Source organism: Periophthalmus magnuspinnatus, chromosome 15 (assembly GCF_009829125.3).
Source record: "Periophthalmus magnuspinnatus isolate fPerMag1 chromosome 15, fPerMag1.2.pri, whole genome shotgun sequence".
Taxonomy (NCBI): domain Eukaryota; kingdom Metazoa; phylum Chordata; class Actinopteri; order Gobiiformes; family Gobiidae; genus Periophthalmus; species Periophthalmus magnuspinnatus.
The window spans coordinates 7,115,301-7,139,560 of NC_047140.1; the positions used below are offsets into that span (position 1 = coordinate 7,115,301).

The window sequence follows — 24,260 nt, forward strand, 5'->3', positions numbered from 1 at the left end:
GGGTTGGGACGCCATCTACTGGTAGAAGGGGGGAAAAAATACAATTAATTGAATTAAGACCTAGGTAAGGTTAACAACTTTTTCTGACATACTAACTGAAACATGCAGATCCAATCAACAGAAGCTGATGACAGAAATGCTCAGATGTTGATTAAAGGCCTCCAGAATTTTACCTCTGATGTAACAATCTTGGTAAATTTAAAATAGCACAGTAGCATAGTTTCTTGAGTGCAAAGAGGGAGCAGATTTACTAAACAAGGATGCCTCAAACAACTCAAACATCTCAAAAAAGTCAAAGTGGGCCTGGCTCTCCATAGCTCTGATCTGTAACTTGGCCCAGTGCAGTCAACTGCTTGTCTCCATAGAGAAAGATGAGTTTAATGTCATACTGTGGAACATTCTGGGTCAAGCCTTAAGATCTCCATGAAAACAGGCAAGCGGTGGACCCTCCACTAGAAAAGTTACAAAGTGCACCTTTAAGATAAACCTGCTGAAGTTGCAAAAAAACAAAAAGGGGAAAGAATGATTCAGATTTTGAGTGTAAACAACATCTGCTTTGAGGTGTGTGGATGGAGCAATTATCAGTCATAAAATGCAAACGAAACTGCAGTGGAAGAAGAAATGTACCTTCTGGGTCACTGCTGGTGAACACATCATAAAATCAAAAGCAAAACTCTAGAGGTAATTTGTAGGAGATGATATAATGTTCTGTCTGCTCTACGTCAGACCAGCTCTGGCTTCATACTTAGACTCTATAGTTTTTATCTAAACAGTTTCACTCTCCCTATAGCCAGCAGATGGATCATGACCTGACCAAAACACGTTTTATGCTTTAACATGAGGCTTTAGAAGGAGTTACTTTTTGTTTAACTGAAGTTGCAACGCAATCTGCAAATTTAGCATTTAGCACATTTTTGAGTTTAGCCCAAGACAGGCAGATGTGTGAACTACTATTCCTCTCTCTACAGTTTAAGTCTGTAATGCTGAGGTGCTGGAGCAGACTTTTGGATGTAAAACAGAGCAAAGTGCTGACACGGGACCTGCAGAGTGGGAAGAGGCTCCACAGGGCTGGATGTGTGTTATCAGCTCAGAGCAGGGAGAGCAGGGACCTGTTTCCACCGACTCTGCTCAGTCTACTGTAGCACTTTGGACCTGTATGTTAGAATACATAACACTACATCACCTTTCTGTGAAGAGCAAGCTAACGGGCTAAATGATGGCTCTTGTTGCATACTCACCACTGCAAGATTCAGTACTAGGGATGTCAAAAGGATCGAAAATCAGACACTAATCGATGCTAAAACTAATATTGAAGCTAGATAATCATTTGAGCAGATATCGATACTGAAGAAGTCTGATTCACAGGACAGAAATGAACCTTTCCTCAAAAGATTTAGATTTAGAACAAGTATAAAACTGTTGGCAGAGTGTTTGTCCACTGATTCGAAGGTTGGCGGTTCCAATCCCGCTCTTGACATAAACATCATTGGTTGAGCGGGCTCATCCACTGACGCACAGGTTGGCAGTGCAATTCCAGCTCCCACAGATGAATACCGTTGTTGTTGTGTGTTGTATGAGGGAAAGCGCTATATAAAAATGTGACCTGGACGACTGAGGGATCGCACAGACATAAGGCCACATGGGAAAATAAAAGAAAACATCACTATTTAATGCTTTCATCTAAAGAAAGAGTGTTTTTTATTATCATCGTGGTATTGGCCTCGGAATTGAGTATCGAGTCTATTCCTTAGTATTGAAATCGAGTTTGAAATTTTAGTATCATGACAACAGTATTCAGCATGGATAGAGTGTGGTTAGATCTCCCAACAAGATGGTTGATAATAAAATACAGTCTTTATTTAGACGATAGAATGGACAATACAAAGTGTTCCACAGTGGTCCATGGCCGTCGCAGGTTTGATTCCCAAAAAAGCAGTGGAAGAACATATGTATGAAAATAACTAATGGATCCTCGAGTGCTGCACTGCGGTCGTCCATTGCTCCTGCCAGTTTGGCCCAGTGCCATAGCAGATGGATTTGAATGCCAAAGAAAAATACATATGGGAAAACGTCTCGAAGTACAGATGGATGCATTGGTCAGGCATCTCTAAAGTAACAATACAAATGTAATTATACAAGTAATACTATACATTTCATCCGCTGTGCCAATATAGCAAAAATGCGTTTAACACTGTACTTTTTTCTATAGCAAGTGATATTTTCCATACTTGATGTTTTAGCATGTTTTAGCACCTTTTTAGCATGCTAATTTTTCTTCCTCTTTCCCAGTTCCCTTTGAGGCTCGTCACTTGTTTAGCATTCCATTTGGTTTTCCTACTGCAAGGCGAAATAAACTGGAGATGAGCCATGAAGACCACGGGCTATGCTAGCTGTTAGCTCAATGTTTACCCCCACAGGGCCCAAACAAATACGCTTATTTGAGAACGCAAGAGCCAGAGTGAGGTGAAAGGCTGATTTCACACATGTAAACACACTGGATTTGGGATAAAACTGGGATCCAACCCGAAGCTAAACCTCGACTAGACCAGGACTAATCCAGAACTAAACCAGGATCAAACCAAGTATATATGTAAAGTTATTTCATGCTTTTCGTGTTAGGCAATTGGAATTTAAAGTTCGATTCACACAACTGCAAGAAAACTGTAATGTTAATGGCTAATTAGTGATTCCACGATACAACGATTTCAAACTTGATTTCGATACTAAGGAATAGACCCGGCACAGATACAATGATGATAATAAAATACACTCTTTATTTAGATGATAAAACGTGTTCCAAAGGTTCCATAGTGGTCCGTGGGTGTACACTAGTCTACGTGTCTTATACTTGTTCTGATATAGCTCAAGATCATTCTAAACCTATTCAAACTTGTAAGCCTATAATTTTAAATCAAATCAAACCCGTCAATTTGATTTTGCAAGTTTTAAAGGAAAATCCAGACTTGGGTAAAGTCTGCTCCCATTCGCTCAGCAGTGAAGAGTGCCTCCTATGAATGTATACTGTAATTATGAGACAGCTGTCGTCAATCACACTTGTCGAGGTGGTGATCACAATGTCTGATCACAGCTGTTAGCTTAGCCATATGCCATTAGCTCAGAGGACGTTTCAATGTTTCCCCAGCAACACAAAGATGATTGAGCGAGGGGACAGTGTAATCTGACATGTTATTGAAGAAAAGTGAAGATTGACAAGTTCCATGCACGCTTTCAGTTTGTCCTGGCACTTGTTACTGGAAAATGTTTTGCAGTTCTGTGTGGACTTTGCATGTTTCTCCCCAGGTGGGTTTCTTCCAGGCAATCATGAACATCCAAACATAGGTCGAATCCTCCAGCTGAGGTAGTCCTGACCGAGACGAGCTCAAGACGTGCCCCAGTGGCCTTGAAGGATGGGTCAAATGCAGAAGACACAAGTAGAACTAAACACTAAATCCACTTACTGTGTACAGTTGTCCCTCACTATATCGAGTTCAGCCAAATTTACTTAAATGTTTGATCGCAGTGTGACTCTGAAGTGCTGTATGTTTGCAAGTTTTCTCCCAGACAAAACCCACAATGTTCATGAAACGTTCTGCACCGACAAAGGCACCTTAGGGGTTTTACAGCCTTAAAACATATAATAATTGCAAAAAATAAAGCTGACCACTTTGCGGATTTTGCCTATTGCGGGTTATTTTTAGAACGTAACCCCCACGATAAACGAGGGACCACTCTGTATGGTGTTTAATAGCAGTATTTACTGTCCCAAGTCTTTTTTGTTGTAATTTTTTGTTGTAATCTTAGTCAAGCTAGGTAAATCTTTAGCTTTGTGGAGCAGAGTTTGAAGTGTGGATACCTGTTAGACCAATCGCACTGCTCCGTATATCTCCAGACCCCGCCCCTCTTCCCTCCTCACGCTCCCCTTTAGTTACTGCGCAGTTCAGAAGCTCTATGCATAATAATAATACATAGAGATAATAATAATGTATACTTTATGAGCTTCTTTCTTTCTTTATGTTGCTTTTTCAACATGGCCAAGTCCTGTTCAAATGTCTCCTTTACTCATATCTTCCATATGTGTCCTGATAGAGACAGAGGAGGTGGATCACTCCTGCATGGTGGTGTATGTGGGACTGGTGTTTCCCCGGCTGCAGCTTCTCTGAATACAAATGAGAAACTACAGATCGCTTACACTGCAGTTTGTGTAGTCCTGCTTTGACCCACACACCCCTCACACATCAGCCTATCAGCTAATGCACTTTATCTGCTGCCGTCTGGGAGAAAAGCATAATCAGTCCAAAGATTGTATGAAAAGAGTGACAGATGTAACTACTTTAAAACACCGCTTTGATATTTAAGCTGTTATAATAGGGCAGAGAACAAAGCAAACACAACATGTAACAAATCTCTACAGTAGTTCTGGTGGCTAGCTACTTTGTTGAGCTGTTACTGCGATCATCACTGTTATATTCCAAAAGGTTAAGGAACAAAAACTGTTAAAAAAAAATGACAAGTTGGCTGCATCGAAAAGCAGAAAAGGATAATAACAATAATAATACTTTACCAAGTCTTATATATGTCTTCTCCACACAATGAGAGTGTTTACATATGCACGAGTATCCTGGTTAAGATCAGGTTTTTTGAGTATCTTGGTTTTGTGTGTGTCCATGTAAACACAATCTCCTCATTTCAGTATCCTGGATAAGTCAGTATACCAGTTATGAGAAACCAGGACACTCTCACTGGGATATTCTGAGAGTATTCAGGATACTGAGGCATGCAGGCGCAATATCCTGATTTCTCACACTGGAGCTGTACTGAGCATGTGTGAACTGAAATAACAAATACAATAGGAGCAACTTTCCCAAAATGACTTGTTTGTATTGTATTGTTTTATATAACCACGTTTTCACACCAAGCTCACTTCTGTAGTTGTTTGTGCTGCTCTTGAACTTAACTGACACTGTGGGACTGGTACTAACGCCTTTTACTGCACCTGTGACAGTGCTCCACAGTCTCATGTCCTTATTTGAATGTATATCGTCTTTCTTTGTTATTAGAAACATGCTAAAAGGTCTTAATTTAGCAAAGTTGCTGACATGTTTAACTCCTATCTGTGTCATAGCTGCCATAGTGACCCTTCTAAATGTCCAGGATACTCTGATTACACATGTATACAGGGATGTGTGTATACTGGTTTCTCTGAGCAGATGTAAATGTCATATCCAGAATACTGTCATAACCGGAATAAGGCTCATAACCGGGATACTTATGCACATGTGAACGCACTCATTCAAAGTTGCTCTTGTACAATATTCATTCATTCCATACTCGGTGCTAAACTATTGTTGTAGCCACAGCTGCCCTGGGGTAGACTGACAGAAGTGAGGATGACAATCTGCACCATCAGCCCCTCCGACCGCGACCAACAGCCACACTCACCACTGATTCACATGTCACATCCAAGCACTAACCAGACCCAACCCTGTTTAGCTTTGTAGATCTGAGGAGATCAGGCCTTCTCAAAGTGGTATGGATCATCATATATGTAATCTAGTTCCCTCTGCTTTTTCACTGTGCTGCTCCAAAAAAAAAACCAAAAATACATTTAGTTAAAGGAACTCGCAATCCAATATTGTACCTGTCCGTCAAACGAGCTGGCTGTGGACCTCTGAGATGCTGCAGACTTTTTACACCAAATGTGGCAGCAAATGTGACAGACCTTCCAGAGAAAATAGTGAATGACGCCTGGACTCTACTTTTCCTACATCTACTGTTGGACTGAATTGTGGTGACTGTGAAACATAATTTGCTTTTTATGTAGCATAAAAAAGAGACTTATGGTACAGAGTTTGTCACATGCCTTATACACCACAGACATTACACATGATCAGTTTAAGTTTAAGGTTCTGAGCTTTGACATGAGGCCTGTCCATAAACTGAGACTGAGACACTTTTGTATGTGTCTCTTTCTGCAGGTTTAGGCTCTGGATGCACAGGTTCAGATGTGATTGCAGTATCTTTTTAAACTTGTAAGAGTACAGGCTATACACAGTGGCTTTAAAGCAGCACTTCAAAATTTAAGAGCTTAATATTCTTTTTTTGTTTCTTTTTCAGTTTTCAGAAAAATTAGACTATCGTTGTCCTTGCACAAACAACATAAGGGAATAAGTTGGCCATCTGTTACCCACAATGCACCTCTCTGACTGCCAGACGACAGCAATGTCACACTAAGAGCTGTTATGTGTGAGAGCGAGTGTCCAGTGGAGGTTTGGTGCATTTGATGTGTTTTTAGAAGTTTGTAAAGTTTTGAAAACGCTGCGAGGACACTATCGGGTCAGCTCTGACACTCCAGAACAAAGACTGTATCTGTGCTTTTATCACAGCCCATACGCTACAGAGGAGAGGGGGAGGCCAGATCTGAGGAAAATATGAACAGGTATAACATAAAAGAGGCAAAAATGTAGCACTTTGAGATATTTCATCCTCTGTGATAACTCGTGTGGCCCCACGGGACAAAGCCATGGGGTCAGAGTCGCAATTTAAAGCAGCTGTTCCTCATTTTTACTGTCGCACAAATGTGAAAAACAGAACTAGTTCATTTTATACAGTTTTCAGTGGTCCAAACATATTCCTCACTTATTTTATACATTCTGAGCATCCTAATTATTCACCATGATGAGTTTATAAGCATTTCCACAACTTTCAGAGGCAAGTGTGGAGCTTTGCGGTTACAGTAAACCTAACATCAGCATGCTAACGACACATTTACGGTTTTGCAGAGAATAAAACACTCTCAAATATTAGTCTTATCTTCAAATTTAAAGGGCCCATATTACGCTATTTTCTGATCTATGTTATAATGTTGTTTCCTCATCACGAATAGACCTGGAGTTGTGTTTTGTTTCATTCACATAAGTTTAACACACAAACCCTGCAGATTTAGGCTGAGTTCTTCTCTCAGAAAACACTCTGTTCCACCTTGTGATGTCATGTGGTAATACAGGAAGTGCTCCACTGTGTTTTTAAACTCCACACACCTTCACTAGAATCATTTGGATAATTTCAGCCCTGGAATTGTCAATATCTACTGAGCTAAAGGTAAAATGTAGCTGTTAACTAGAAAACTACCACTTCATGACATCACAAGGTGGAACGGAGCATTTTGAGATGTAGACAGACTAATGTAGGGTTACTCAAACATGTGTAAACGAAACAAAGCACGACTTCACCTATGTTTTTGATGAGGTAACAACATTATAACATGGCTAAAATCTCACTTTTGTGTAATATAGGACCTTTAAGAGCTGCTTTTACAATATCACTGTACTGGAGAAAATATATTTTACTTAATTACATGAAAGAAATATATTCCAGCCCCTTTAAATTGTCTCAATACTTACAATGGTTTAAAGCTGCCGTTCTGGCCCTGTTGCATTCTCACATAACACCAGTAGATGCTGTTTATGTTACTGCGCTCAGACACTGCTAGAATGCTAACTGTTGCTAACTTTATTGCCTTTGAAAGTTGTGAGACGTGCTTATAAACTTATCATGAGGAGGAATTAGGATGACTGGAATGCATAAGGTGAGGAGGAACTTTGGATTATTGCAAACTGTTTAACATGAACTACTTTGGTTTTCCACATTTTTAAGACAGCTCCTCTAAGTGACGTCATTTCCTCTAATCTGCATCCTCTGCTCCATTTGACCCTCACCTCTGCATCCTCTGCTCCATCTGACTCACTCCTCCACCCCTGACAGGAATGAACACAATACTTCCACAAAAACACAAAATAAAAAGATCTGCACAATCCATTTCCCATCTTGAGTTGTGTTCATTGAAAGCGATAATTTGAAGTTTATCTGCTTAAAATAATTACTTTGGGTGACAGTAAAAATAGATCTGTCATGCACATCGAGCTGTAGCTAATTTGCATTTGTTTCCATTCTTTGTACATGGCGATAAGACGTGTAAAATGTATTTGCAGCACCTGTTTCCTGTGCGAACACAGATAGACACATGTCAGAAAGAAACGTTTGTTCTCTCAAACAAGTGTGAAACTGCCACAAACTGCTGGGACTGCGTCTGACTAACAGGAGTGTATAGTAAGAGCGTGATGGAGTTTTGAGCCATGTTAGAACAGTGTTACCTCCTCAAAAACATACCTGAAGTTGTGTTATTATTAGGCTGTCTACATCTCCAAAGCTCAAAATGCTCTGCTCCACCTTGTGATGTCATGAAGTGGTAGTTTTTACGTTAACAGCTCCTTTTACCTTTTGTTCAGTAGATTATTGGCAACTCCAGGGCTGAAATCATCCAAATGATTCTGAAAAAAGGGTATGGAATTTAAAAACATAGTGGATACTTCCTGTATTACCACATGACATCACAAGGTGGAACAGAGTGTTTTCTGTTTGAGAGAAGAACTCGACCTAAATATGCAGGATTTGTGTGTTAAACGTGTGAATGAAACAAAACACAAATCCAGGTGTGTTTGTGATGAGGAAACAACATTATAACAACACAGATCAGAGAACAGAGTAATATGGGCCCTTAAATATGGGATACTATAATTCTTCACATACAGAGGAACTTGCACATCATGTAAAATTTGTTTTGTTTTTAAATTGTGAATAGTGTTACAAAATCCCAGGATAAAGGATAAACTCAATATCTGACTTTAAGACATGAACTTCATATCAACACTTTCGGTTTCATAATGAAAGTCAGTTCTCAGAAGGCCATCGTCTTGCAACAGGGAAGTAGAGCAAACACACACCAGACCATGTGTTAAAACTGTCCTTGTGTGACTGCTGATGCATCACTTTTTGTGTTTTCATTCTGCGCTCTTCTCTTTTAAAGGGCCCATATTACTCTGTTCTCTGTTATAATGTTTCCTCATCACAAACATACCTAGATTTGTGTTTTGTTTCATTCACACATGTTTAACACACAAACCCTGCAGATTTAGGCTGAGTTTTTCTCTCCAGACAGAAAACACTCTGTTCCACCTTGTGATGTCATGTGGTAATACAGGAAATGCTCCACTGTATTTTTTAAACTCCACACACCTTCACTAGAATCATTTGGATAATTTCAGCCCTGGAATTACCAATCTCTACTGAACTTAAAGTTAAAAGGAGCTGTTAACTTGAAAACTACCACTTGATGACATCACAGGGTGGAACAGAGCATTTTGAGCTTTGGAGATGCAGACAGACTAATAATAAAAAGTTTACCCAAACATGTGTAAATCAAACAAAACACAACTTCAGGTGTGTTTTTCATGAGGTAAAAACAGTAAAACACGGCTTAAAGCTCACAAGAGTCCATTTTTTGTATGTTTGTGTATGTGTTTTATGCATATGTATTTGTTGTATTGTGATATTAATGTATTTCTTCTTCTGTAAAGATTTGTGCATGAATTGTGCTATACAAATAAACTTACCTTGCCACTTGTATCTGTATAAGACACATCACTGAACCACCATTGTTCCTATATCATCCCTCTTTTGCAACAAATACAACTTTTTGACCCAAGATGACTCATTTCATTGTCACTCAACTGTACTACAGCAGCAGTTATAGAGAGAGGGATGACAGTTTTCTAATGCAAAGGGAACTGGAACTAGAGTATTTGGAACGTGGCGGCTAGAAGGTCAGCTATGTCCATTTATATATACAGTCTATGTGCAAAATACATTGACAATACGATGACAGGAATAACACATTTTATCGTATAATTGTCCAGGGTCAAATGTAAAATGCTAAAGTTTAGAGTAACACTGTGTTTCAGGACAAAAATGTGCTGTTTTTCTGCTTCGAACCACCAGATGGGCAAAGTCATCCAACCAAACTGATTAGTATTCAAAGCTCCACTTTCCTCTCAGCATTAGGAGTGCCTGGTCTGCGCGGAGAACAGGAGTTAGCACTGTTTATCCACTGTCCCCCCGGAGCAGACGACAGGAGCACTGCCAGAAGCTAAACACGCGCTCACAGGATAGACTGGAGGAGTACAGAAGGCTAACACGACCATAGCGTCACATTGTATCCCCCGGAAGGACGGCTAACCTCTACGCGACTGTTTTAAGCCTGTTAGCCACACTGAGTTTAAAAAGGACCAATACACTTTTCCTGGGATTTTTTAAGGTCCTGCAGAGAAAAGATTAGCAGTGTAAGAAACCCAACAGCCAATATAGCAGAAATTCTCTCTATAGGACGGACGATGTTTTTGGGTGATATCAAGGAAGTTTGTCTCTTATCGTATTGTTTTGATAAGATAACAGAGTGAAAAGTTGATTCCTTTCTTTTGGTGTTAACTTACCGGGCAAATCCAAAGACACCAGTCCGGTTTCCACTCCCTCCATCAGCCTCGAACCAGAACTGAACATGATTTCCTTTCATTTTTCATTAGCAGCCATATTTGTTTTGATATGGACATACCTTGCGTGTCCCTCATTGGCTAATCCACCTGTCAATCACACCTGTCTGAACTTGGAGGCTGAGATGAGACGATATTGAAATTTGGTGTCACGATTAACGATTAACATTACTTCTATCCATCCATTTTCTTCCCAGTCTTCCCTCACCCCAGACACCTCCTCCAGCTCCTCCAGTGGGATCCCAAGGTGTTCCCAGGCCAGCCGAGAGACATAATCCCTCCAGCGTGTCCTCAGTCTTCCCTGGGGCGTCCTTCCATAATTATTAAAGTTGCTGACGGTTCAAAAACGTTCTGGATATGAATAATTAGAACTTAAACATTATGAAGAGGTTCCATATTTAAACAGCTGTTATCGTACTGTACTTTGATATAAGTGACAACAACAAGACGTTGGCATTCGTGTCTGTATACATTATAACGTGCAATGTATTTTTATTTTTTTACTATTCACTATGAACCAGACTGACTTGAACAATGGTGTGATAATGAGATAAGTGTTGTTTTTCTCCACATTCTGCTGATGTAATGATTATCTTTGTTGGCGATTCTCACGATTATATAAAAAGTCCCGCGAACAATTATGGTCGACTCTTTTTATGACGACAAGCGATGATTTTTTATTGTCCTCTCTCTACCGGTGACCAGACTCGCATCTTCGTACAGTACTGGAAAAGCGTGTACTCCGGATCTCATACAAAGTGTTAGCAGAACTCGCTCAAAGAATTGTCATTTCCAATTTTTTTGCCAGAAGTAGAACACAAATCATTGTCATTCCAAAGTGCATGTGCCTCCCTCATTCGTCTGTGTGCCCTGATAACACAGTTTCACCAATTTAGACATTCCCCCAAACATTATTGACACAGAGGGGGACTTTTTATCTTTTAACGAAGTAAAGCCAGAACTGGGGGATGTTTAACCCTTTGGGCCCGGGGCGCTGGCCACACACAGCCCAAACAGGCTCACAGTAGAAAACTAAACTAGAATTAAGTCTAACTAGAGGCACTTTTAAACCAGACTCTTGCATAATAATTTACGGATGGGAACAGATTGATTTTCTTTGGAAATGTTTTTTAATGGATTCATGAAAATAGTTTGAGAGAACAATGGAATATTCACAGCTGAACGATAAGACTGCAACTTAATATTTTAAAGAAAGGAAATTATGCAAAATTGACTTTTTGGAGCTTTCTACCATTTTATAACATTCTCTCATCGAAAACATGTCTGAAGAGGTTTTAGATGTAATCCACGCATGTTTGAGTAATTTAGTGATCTCTCCTAGGCAGTGTTTGACCCCTCCTTGTGGTTAGCTGTAAGTCTGTACAATGCTCAACCCACAAGTCTACGTCAATTCTCCATAAATACACAAAAACATGATGCAAAACTCTCTCGAAACTATTACGTGTCTCTATGCATCTGACCCAAACTGCACTCACAAGACTACACCTGCAGGGGAAGTTCACACCAAATCAACTATTTATATTTAAAAAACTTATAGTCATATTTTTTTTAATGTTTTTTGGTATTTATAAGACTACAGCCCAAATCAAATTACCCTATTTTCTGGACTATAAGTAGCACATTTTTTCATAGTTTGGCTGTGGGTGCAACTTATACTCAAATGTGACTTATATGTGAAATTTGTTTTTTTTCTTCATTATTATGCACTTTTTGGCTGGTGCGACTTATACTCTGGTGCAACTTATAGTCCGGAAAATATGGTAATCATTGCAGTGCTACAACTAACACAAGAATCCCAGGCATTTCACAGTAGGTCAGTTGTTAGAGCTGAAGGTTGGTGGTTCGAATCCCGCTCTCGACATAACGCATTATCGGTTCAGCGGTCTGATCTACTGACCCACAGGTTGGTGATGTGATTCTAGTTTCTACTGATGAATGCTGCAGTTGTGTCCTTGGCCAGTGTACAGTCTGTGTGCATTTGTGTGTGAATGTGTGAGCGCTCCCTTAATGTAAAGCGCTTTGAGAACCTTAAAGATGGAAAACGCTATACAAATTATATATTACCATCTAAACTACAGGGTTAGCAGACTTTATACATAATGAAACCCAGTGGAGACAGGATATGTAGATCACCCCTATTAGAAAATCTATTATTTATTTGAGATGAATGTTGATTCCTTACATTTCAGCCAAAGTGTGTCTATACCATGATTCAAAAACGTCCAAACACAACCTCAAAAGACCATGAAAGAAATATTTTAAACACATATAGCTCACCATAGAACGCTTCTTTGCACCCGCACACACTGTAAAATAGAACTAAATTGGCTATTCATTTCAGAAAGATGGTTTCTGCAGCAGCATGTAAAAGAAAACGCCAGAGAACTCTATATCGCAATCACAAGGAGACGTGTGATCTGCCCGCGGCTCTGGAGATAAGGTCAAAAGGTCCCACGTCCAAATCCACGGAATTTCTAAAGAACAGTTCATATGAAGAAATCCCAATCTGCTGGACATGGAATTATAAAATATGAAAAGGTCTACTGGTTCAAACAAAAATCACACTGAACCTGCCAAAACCAATGAATAGAAATGTCAAAATAAACAAATGAAATGATGAACTCCCAGTTTAACAGCAAAATATTTCACAATTGAGGGTTCAACCTGCTAATGGTGAAATTTTAGCAGAGAAAAAAAAGCTATTCACATTTGAACTTTTAAAAAAATAAATTTGTCCTGAAAGTTTATTTTCACAAAGAACAATGGCCAATCATTTTATTGTCTACATGTGAATAATATCCAACATAAAAAAACAGCTTTTATTTTTAAGCCAGTTTTGAACTGATTTTACAGTTGTTACGATTTGGAAGATGAGGGTAATCACCAGGACTAAACCAGGGCTAAACCAGGGCTAAACCAGGGCTAAACCAGGGCTAAACCAGGGCTAAACCAGGGCTAAACCAGGGCTAAACCAGGGCTAAACCAGGACTAAACCAGGACTGAACCGAGACTAAACAAGGGGCTAAACAAGGGGCTAAACAAGGGGCTAAACCGGGACTAAACCGGGACTAAACCGGGACTAAACCGGGGCTAAACCAGGGCTAAACCAGGGCTAAACCAGGGCTAAACCAGGGCTAAACCAGGGCTAAACCAGGACTGAACCAGGGCTGAACCAGGACTAAACCAGGACTAAACCAGGGCTAAACATTTATACAGTCAGGTATCAGTAAATGTCATACCTAAGAAAAAAAACAGTTAAACTGTCACTCAAGATAATTTAAGATAAATACATTCTCCTATCTGCTGTTGTGCACAAAAATCCTTAAAAGCCAAATACAATCATTTTTGAACATATAGATTGGAACTTTGAACTTTGCCTAAAAAGTTACATCACATCTGCTCCTACCTGTTTGTCCTTGTCTTTGGCCTTAGTGCTGCCTGTTACCCGGGACATGGAGACCTCTCGGGGGATGACCGAGATCTGGTGCAGTGGCATGTTCATCCCAGCAGGTGGCCCCAGCAGCTTCACGTGTTCACTTAATGTCTGTCGTCAAGGCAACGGGCATGATGGGCCAGACCAACACGACCTGTCCGCTCCGCCCTGGAGAAAGAGAGAAAAACAACAGGTCAGGAACAGGTTAAGTGAGCAGAAGTTTACCTGAGATTACCCTGTCCAATGTATGTACAAAAGATCAATTTATGTTTGAACACCTGCTGCCGTAGTCTCCACACCTAATCTGACCTTCTTGTCTCCATGGAGATAGATCATGTTGTAAAGCTTTACAGTTTCATGCATTATTCAGTCTATACTTTTGTGGTGGTAAGATACGTTTGTAGGCACAGTAGCCCTGGGCAGACAGATATGGCTCCCACTACCACCAACTCTCATGCACACACCACATTCATACTAGGCAATGTGGCTGAAGTGTTTTGCCTAAGGACACAGCAACACTTTTAAAACAGAGGTGTCTCATCCAAGTACTAACCAGACCCAGCTCTGCTTAGCTTCTGAGATCTGATCAGGCTTTAACAAGGAGGTTGGGCCACACACTCTGCAGACAAACAGAAGTGTGCAGTAGTGTGCTTGTGGCTTTAATGTATTTTCAATTGACAGTTACACTTCCTTCTAAAACAAGCACAAACCATGAGTTTAGAGAAAAGATTAACAAGAACACTGGTAGAACAGCAGAATGAAAACCTCCTCATTGGCGTAAAGTTGTAAAGCTGAGGCAGAGAAAAGCTAATGGTGGATTCCTGAGCATTTCACCCACACGACACTACACAAGGCTGAACTGTGCAATTATACAACGCTGTGCTAAATCTGGGTGTAAACCAAGACACATTTATAAAGGATGTTTAAAATAGTGTGTTTTCTGAGGACACAACAGAAGTGTAGAACGCTGGCAGCAAGATTCTTCCACCTCGCACAGCAGTCACCATGAAAAAAAAAAAAAACTAAAGCAGCTCTTGTCAAGACAAAGCTAAAAACACCAGGCAGAAATGTGAAAAACAGAACTAGCTCATTTTAATGGGTTTGCAGCAGTCCAGTGTCATTCCTCACTTTGTTACACCATTCGTAACCTCCTCATAAATCACCGTTATGAGTTTATAAGCAGTCGAGATAAAGCTAAAAACAACTAGCATGCTAACAGCGCATTTCCTGATGCTCAGATGATAATTCGGTTTAACTGTTGTGTAACTGTCAGACTGCAGATGTGTTGACCTGGTTTATGGTTAACATCAACGGTCTCTGCCTGCACAAATAAACAAAACCTCTAAATACAAACCACCCACACTTCCAGTTAAGCAGGAATCTCATTCATTTTAATGGAGGCTTTGAGAAAAGTTTAGCCGCTAAAATGTGATATAAAGCCAGCTGATTGTGTAAAATGTTCAATGTTTATGAGACCAACATGTCAAAGCTGCACTGATTCTCTGGAGGATTTAAAACGGCTCTGTAGTCCCTACTGAACTTATGTGCTGTTAAGACCAGCAGCTACATGCCAAATAATACAACCTGAATGATGATGCCAAAGGAATAAAGTGAATTAAGAGCCTTTTTTTATCTGAAGATTTATATTTAACTTTCTGATGCAACAAAACTTTGTTCCAAACCCCCAGTGTGCCAGTCTCCAGTGAGGCTGAGGATAGCAGCAGAGCCCTGATCACAGCGGGGGGCCTGGAGAGAGACACAGGGGACCCCCTCACACCTCTGCTGTAGTCAAGTGTTACTCTATGGGCTTGGAGGAACAGAGCTAAAACTGACAAAGAATAACTTGTAGTTTAATAGGCTCTGTGCACGGCAGGATGCTAACTAGCTCATGGTGTTTCAAAGCTAACTTTTATTACGCCTAAAATATAAAATAAACTCTAGGGAGGTGTTCTGGGTATGTCCCACTGGGAGGAGGCCCCAGGGAAGACCCAGGACACGCTGGAGGGACTACGTCTCTCGGCTGGCCTGGGAACCCCTTGGGGTCCTACTGGAGGAGCTGGAGGACATGTCTGGGGTGAGGGAAGTCTGGGAGTCTATGCTTAGACTGCTGTCCTCACGACCCGGCTCCAGATAAGCAGAAGAAAATGGATGGATATAAAATAAACAAGCTGTTAAGTTAAAATTGATGCATGTAAAGACTATCCAAGTATTTTTATATGTATATTATTTCAGTTTGTGGTGTTAATGTAATATTTGTCGTCTCTCAGAATTAGCATTAGCGTTACCACTGAAACACAAACAGCTGCCTTTCTAAACACAGGAGCGTCTTCCACTGAAGTATTCATCTCATTATTTTAGTGCACCTGCTGCTTCATCTTTAAATATGTATTAATTTTAGTGCAACTTTGCAAAAAACATAGAGATAGAATTGGACAGGAAGTAGTCCTAAGGTTGCCTGTTGCATACAGAGTTTTTAAATATGCCTTAGGTCACCTTGGCACTAGTATTTCATGTTTTCTAACTTTGAAAAACACATTTAAAAACTATGCCTGGGCTTCCAAAGAGGTATTTAGGTGTTGTAGCAATGTGGCTCCAGCTAAAGCCAGTAGGTACAGGTGTTGTCTGTCTGGTGATGGTTTTGGTCTTTAAAACTGCACAGGAAAAGATTTTACTTGTTTAGATTTTACCTGTGATACAACAATAAAAAAAACTGAAACAAAGTGATTTCTGAGGCTCAGAGCAAGACGACCTCGTACAGAGGATTAATGAAACAAGTGTGAATTTTGCATGTGTCCTTTAAATTAATGTATGTGATAGTAAAATGGTGGGCATAAGGACTTGCAGAGCTGTGCAGTGAAAGCAAATTAAGTTTAAAGAAGGTGTATGGACTTTATTAACTTGGGGACATTTTGGATCACATTCTGTTCACATCACGCAACAAGTCACATGAAAGCACTGACCGTAAGAGGAGTTTATCTGAGTGCAAGGCTGTGATAAAAAAAAAAGAATATTATAATAAAATCGGAAGTAACTGAGGTGTTTCTGTCAAAGTTATGAATAATATACAGTAGTTCCACTTTAAATAACATGCAAATTATTGTGGGTTTTTGAGTTCCCTGAAACAGGCCAAAAAACAAACAAAGCATTGTGGACTTTCCACTGATTTCAGGTCAAGAAACCAAACCATGTAACCGAAATGTGAAGAGACAAGAGGAGAGATGAGGAGCAGCAGAGAGAGTGTGAGGTAACAACAGTAACAATCCACAAAAATAATAGAAATCTGTGTTAGTCATTTTGATCAAATCTAAAGGAACCACTCACCCATTCATCCACCAGTGTACACAGACATTAGAGGTGAGGTGGGTTAAGTGTTTTGCCCAAGGACACTACAACAGCATTTATCTGCGGAACTGACCCCTCAACCGATGATGTTTATGTAGAGAGTGGGATTTGAACCGCCAACCTTCAGATCAGTGGACAAACACCTGCCAACTGAGCTACTGTCACCCAAGAAATTAAGTTTTTGAACCAACTGACGAACTGCACCTTTTTAAATCTATGCCATCATTTAAATAAAAATAAATTAAATATGTGATGTGTTGCTACCAGATACTGTAACGAGGTCAGTTTGCTGCAGCCGACACACTGTCCCAACAGAACGCTAAATATCACCAGAAACATGAAGATCAATGGTTCCTGCACTTCTCGCTTCTTAAAATCATCTCAGAGTAAAAACAAAAACAACAACCTAAAAATCCCTGTATGAGATGAGGACATGTTAACAGAGAGAGCGCAGAGTGGACGCATGGCTCTTGACTCCACGTCCTGGGCTCTGCTGGTGCGCAGTCTGACACCGAGCGCAGCAGCAAAAACATCCTCCTCACCCGGGCTCGTGTTTGTTTTCAGATTAATGACTAAAAGGAGCCCCGCCGAGTTGTAAACCACTTTTAGCACTGCAACAGCCTGATGTTTTATACTTTCAGTTGCCACACATGAAACCACAGTTGGTTTGAAACTTAACCTAACAAACATTCGTCACCAAACCCACATGAAAAGATGGGTAAAAACTCACACGGAGACTGAAATATCAAAACTTACAATTTTAGCATGTTTGCACTTTCCTGAACGGTTAGCCTCTGGGACTTCATGCATTATTGGGTTACCTTGGATTGGACAAAAAGCAAAAAGAGTGTTTGTGATACAGTCTGTAGAGTAGACGCTGTGTCATGTGCTCAGTGTATTGTATTTTACAGCAGATCTACACAAGACCGCCTCATTCTCGTGCCTTCCCCCCTCAGGTAATGCCCACTTCGCACAAACCAAAAGCCACCACTGACTGCCTTGTAATATGTGTCAGCTATCCAGAGGTACGGGACAGATCTCATTCCCCGAGCTACTGAGCATGCTTCCTCTGTGACTGCAGCTTGAGTAATGAACAAGTCGACCTCTGACTCCAACTGAAGACGTGACACCGGAGGATAACCTCAAAGAAATCCTTGTACTGTTCTGGTTGAAGCCTGTAGAGGTCAACGGCTCTCTGCTTAAAGTGTAAGCAGCGTCCTTGGGTGTTTATTATTATTAGAGTTAGTAAAGCTCTACTTTCCCTCTGGAAGGCAAAGTGCAGCAACGTTTTGCCAGAATTAACTCCAAGGCCAACCCATCTTCCTCTTCAGATTTCTCCCAGATTTTAGTTTGACCTTTGCGACCATTAGGCCAGTTACGAAAACATATTTTGTAGTTTGATATATCACTTAAGTAAATATAGACGATAAACGGTAATATTGAAACAAATTTATGCCACTCAAGAGCAGATTTAAACCACAAAAATATTCCAAATCTACAATATTGTTAAAAATCATGAGCTGCAATGAATAAACAGCAGAATGAAACACTTTAGTGCTGAATCTGTAATGAGTCATAGAAGTTATTAATCAAACCTTTTACAGACTTAAATCGTATCATATAGCCAAAAAATATCAAAAATTTCCCAGCAGTACCAAGAAAATGTGCACACGATAAATATTGACCTAAAAAAATATTGTTCCAGTTTCACATATATCGTGACAGGCTTAACGACCATGCACTTTCATACAGCACCTGAAATATTATTATTTTCCATTATTTAAATCTTACTTAGTGGCATAAAGTAGTTTCAATATTATCGTTTATCGCAGTATTTCTCTGTAGCAATATATCGTGCTTCGTAACAGGTCTACGCTTGAATAATACTCATCATCTGACATTATTATCAGATTATTTTAACCATTACATCCTCCCTAGATCTTCCAACTGATCTTAATACACTTTATGGGCGTATTCTAAACTCAACCCAAACATATTCTGTAAAATACGAATCTGAGTTTGAAGAAGTATTTCCTCTGTGCTCCAGTAAAAGTTTAAGTGGTCCTTCAAACCCACGGCGTCCATTAGGACATCGCCACACGCACGGCGGCTGTACTCAGATCTCGTTACTGGGCGCACTCACATCTGCTCACTTTTAATTGGCCTGAGTCTGAGCTGATGTGAGCACTAATGATCTACAGACCACATCTCGCCCTGTGCACAGACACTTCGCTCCAGCCAAGTCCTCGTAAAAATATGCTCCGTCTGTCCCTGTGGAGGAAGACAGTGAAGGTGTGACAGTTAGAAGCAGACAATATAGAGCAGAGGAGCCCCAACAAAACACTAAAGAACACCCAAAACATATTCTAGAGCAGAATTTGAAGAGTCACATTTTAATAGAACTGCTAAACTGTGTAGTGCGTGAAAGACTAAAGAAGTGAGTGAGGGGCGGGGTCTACACATATGAGGAACAGTGTGATTGGACTGTGACAGGTATCCACACTTCAAACTCCGCCCCTCCAGAAACACCTGGCCACAGTGAGGGCAGTCCTGTGTGATGTTACCAACTACTTGAAATAGCAGAGGCCACTGAAAGCAGCACACACTTTAACTTAGACATTTTGGACCAGAAACCTGCACATTTACCAAGTTTGCACTAAACAGTGGCTCTCAAACTTTTCACACCAAGTACCACCAAAGAAAAGATTTGACATCCCAAGTACCACCAGAGTTAAATCAAGTATGTAACAGAACTATTCCAGGTCTAGTCAGCAGGTCTAAAAGTCCACTACATCATTTCTGCTATAGTTCTAACAAGAAATTATCCAAAAGGAAGACAAAAATATGCATAAAATGAACTCTAAATTAGGCAAACGGTGGCAAAGTACCACTTGAAGGAGCTTACGTACTACCAGTCTTAAAGGTACCACAGTTTGAGAAACACTGCCCTAGAAAACATATGTGTGGAAAAGGTGCATATAGTTTTCCACACATATATAAAGTTCCACTTTAAAGGCGCAATATGTTTCTTTTCTGGTGTAGGGTCCGTCACTTACTTCATCTTGTTGCTTTGCCTGGATTCTTCCACAGTGTTGTATAAACTCATTTATTTTATTCAGTTACAGGCGCAATTGCAAATTTGCAGACTTTGAACAGTTCCCCTTTAAATGCTTCACAACATTAATATTTCCTGTAGATTACAGAACTGAGTAACTTTGCCCTGTAACTCCCTTGTGAGAATGCACAGACAGAGAATACAACCAAAACGCCCCATTTTGTAATGCAGGAGGGAGACGACGGACGCCTCACACACCCCAAGAATACATATTTAACACCACAAGGACTTACAAAGACTTTAATAAGGTCAAAATGTTACTTAGTTCTCTTTAAAATTCCCTAAGGTGATCATTGGCAATATAAAACAATTCAATTTAAATTCAGGTAAAGGGCCTGTACCTGATTTCAATTTTTGTAGTCACGATGCATTGTCAGGACTGGATTTTCAAAGTGTCATGACTATGTGAGAGTCATGAGACGATCCTGGGCAGTTGTTTCTGTGTCATGGAGCAACATCAGAGTGGAAAGGACTAAGTGGGCGGGGCTAACACATTAAACTAAATGTTCCTGCCCTCCAATGGCACAGTCCACTCAACAATAACACTGAATCCAACACCAACAGTCTAGGGTCGTCGAAAGTATCAAAAAATAGATACTAAAAATACTATCGAAACCAGATACTCATTTGAACAGGTATTGTTACAAAAATGTTACATTCACAGGACGGAAATTAGCATTAAATATCTTTAGGATGACCTTGAGCTGCATCAGAACAAGTATAAGACACATATATAAAAGAAAGTACTATTGTTTAATGTTGGAAATCACATTATATTGTCTGAATAATAATAAAAAGTGTTTTTATCATCATTGTGGTATCTTAATTGGTATTGAGTACTGAGTCTGTTCCTCAGTATTGAAATAGAGTCTGAAATGTTAGTATTGTGACACTAATATAAGCAATTTTTCCCAGTAGTTTTAAGCTACGAAAGATGGTGAGAAAAAAAAAGTTAAAATATTTCACCCAATTATGTACCTGTGGATCACTTCGTGGCATTTAGGAAATAGACGAATGCCCTCATTATAAAAGTACAGCCCGGCCTGGCACAGCACTCTCTCAAGACGTCATTAGGTTTACACAGAACCACAGGCACTTGTACCATCCCAAATAGTGGAGCACGGCCCAGGGGTGGACTCCACACACAGACAACTGGGTCACATCATATTTACAGCCAACACATTTGTATCCATTGGAATTTGAAGGGGGAATTTGTCATTAGTCTATTGTTTAAAGATACAGGTATATTTATATTTCTGACTTGCATTTGAACCAGGAGAGTTTAAAATTTGATCTCATAAGGGTGAGACTCATGCAGGAAAGGAGAATATGACAGATTGGACAGTTGAAATGGCAGGAAGAAGGGCAGAGTGAGTCTAAAGGTACCGGGCTGTGATTGGTCGACATGTGGGTCCTTGTAAATACAGGCTGGAATTTTCTATTCCAACATTTTGCATTCTCAAACTTTGTAAACAGGGAAGAATTGTGCTGATGAATCACTCAAATGTGGGATAATGAAACAAACTCCACTGTGGGTTAAACAATAGACCCCCAGGAGTGACATAACATTAGATTTAACAAGTGTTTATTATGTGGTCGTTAGCATGTAAGCTCATTTTGGCACTAACCGCTAGCATTAATAATCTAAGCAAAACAGTACGACATGAGGTGATTTTTTTCTAATGAGGCTCTGGTTTTATTCATCTGGTTTTACTTATGCTCTCTAACCAAAGCCCTGGTTTTTGGATGATGTTTAGAGGCGAACGCCAAACCTATAGAACAATAGTAGCCTTTAAAATCCAGGTGTTCTGTTAGTGTCTGTAAGCCTGACAATAGTGCAAGTACAGTGCAATTCATAAAGTGCAAATGCTCACAATGTAAACACATCCACCTCCTGCATCTTCTCCACAGAGATCACATCAGGAGAAGAACATGACGTTTACAGCATGTGGAGAGGAGACTGCGGGAGCACCAGTGTCCTCTGTCCCTGCGTCACCCACACGCTGACATGGCCAGGGGCTGAAGCTGACGTGCACCCGTCCACAAGGCCATGTCGCATATCAATCACCCTCACATTAGCCTACCGTCAGGGGAGGCTATATTTAAACAGACCACTGCAGCGAGCCACGAGGAGGACGAGAAGGAATGAAGCTGGCATGGGCTGTGGTATGCTTCTCTTCATCTTTCATCTTTCATTCAAATAACAAAATGTACCAGACTTTTTTTTTCAAATACAGTAAAACTAGAACTCGCTCATTTAAAACTGTTTGTAGAAGTCCATAGTTATTCCTCACTTACCTTATGCATTCAGAGCATCCTATTTAACTCATTCTTGGTCAACTAAAGACATGATTGGTCGACTAAAAAGGGGGCGTGGCAAAAGCTCTCCATGCATCTGACCCAAACTGACCCACTCCCAAGACTACACCTGCAGGGGAGTTCATGCAAAAACAAGTATTATGCAGAAAAAGTACTATAGGAAACATATTGAGTTTAATCTGCCTTTTTACATGTGAATACCAAAATAATACAGCTGACTCACTCACTCACTTCTCCTTTCTGCTGTTGTCCATGTAAATCATCATAATCTAAACATAATAATTCGTCAACTACAACTAATTTTGCCCAACTATGTATTTATTGCAATGACTTTATAAACACCTTTCACAACTTTTAGAAACCAGAACAGAGTCGTCATGGTAATCCTGCTAACGCGCACCTCCTGATTATCAAACAATAAACTTTTATAATTAGGTCAAAATAAGTCTACTGTGTACTGTCTGCATCTAAAGAGCTGCTTATACAATATATCTGTACTGGGGCAAGACACATGTATTTGCTCAAATACATGTCCCGATAATCACTATATCGACTTATCGGTCAATATGTGAAGCTGGAACGATATTTTTTGCGGTTAGTATTTATCGTGTGCACATTTTCTTTGCATTACTGGGACATTTTTGGTTATTTTTTAGCAATGTGATCAAATTTAAGCTGTAAAATGTTTAATTAATAACTTCTGTGACTCATTACAGATGCAAACTAAGAACTTAAGTGTTTCATTCTGCTGTTTATTTATTGCAGCTCATGATTTTTGAACAATATTGTAGATTTAGAATAGTTTTGTGGTTTAAGTCTGCTCTTAGTTCCAGTATTATCATTTATCGTCTATATTTACTTAGGCAAAATATAGCACTTTAAAGTTTCCTGCCGTGACTGGCCCAAACCACGACCACTTCCTGTATGGAACGTGGCAGCTAGCACCTTAGCCATGTCCATTTATGTATATAGTCTATGGTAACTAAGTAACTAACTAAACTTTATTTATAAGTGTTTTTCACAGATACAAACCGCAGAGTGCTTTAGAGAGAGCAGGTACGCTAAATAAACAGCAGTACATCAACTAGGGTCATACGATTCAGTCAACCAGAAGTGTCTCTAAACAGAACTCTACATAAAAATGAAAGTGAAAGTGTTTTGGCGGTTGACAGCACAGGCGTCTTTGTTCCTCGTTCACTTCCCACAAATCACATCTGGCTCATTTGACAAGCGGCGCGTTTCACACCACAATGTAACTATCAAACTCTGTCGCCGTGTCGGATTCACGTTTAGAGCGGAGCTAAAATCCTTTTTCTCTGTTAAAACATGCACTAAAACGCGCCAAGCCGACAACTGGAGATAATTATACCTTAGTGCGATGTTTTAAGAGATCCTAAAAATTAAAAACATTAAAAAACATTGACGTACGCACACGCCCTCTGCTTGTGTACTGAGGAGTGAAGCAGCAAAATGAGGCTAAAACCAAAACTGCGAGCATCAAAGAAAGGACTGATGCATCCAGGTAAAGAAAATTAGAAAATATCTGCATCGGACAGTCCATACACCTTCGCTAGGATCATCTGGATAATTTCTGTCCTGGAATTGACGAATCTGTACTGAACTAAAGGTAAAATGAAGCGGTTAACTT

The 24,260-nt window shown here is 40.0% G+C and overlaps 1 protein-coding gene across 2 annotated transcripts in view; it reads right to left on the bottom strand.

Annotated features, from left to right (window-relative positions):
• The window catches only part of marchf8 (membrane-associated ring finger (C3HC4) 8), a 220,093-nt gene that overhangs the window by 148,054 nt on the left and 47,779 nt on the right, over window positions 1-24,260 (bottom strand). For both annotated transcript variants that reach the window (XM_055227156.1, XM_055227155.1), the window contains exon 2: window positions 13,810-14,004. In XM_055227156.1, coding sequence (XP_055083131.1) covers window positions 13,810-13,905 — 96 coding nt within the window. In that variant the 5' untranslated portion in view covers window positions 13,906-14,004. The remainder of the gene's footprint in view (window positions 1-13,809; window positions 14,005-24,260) is intronic.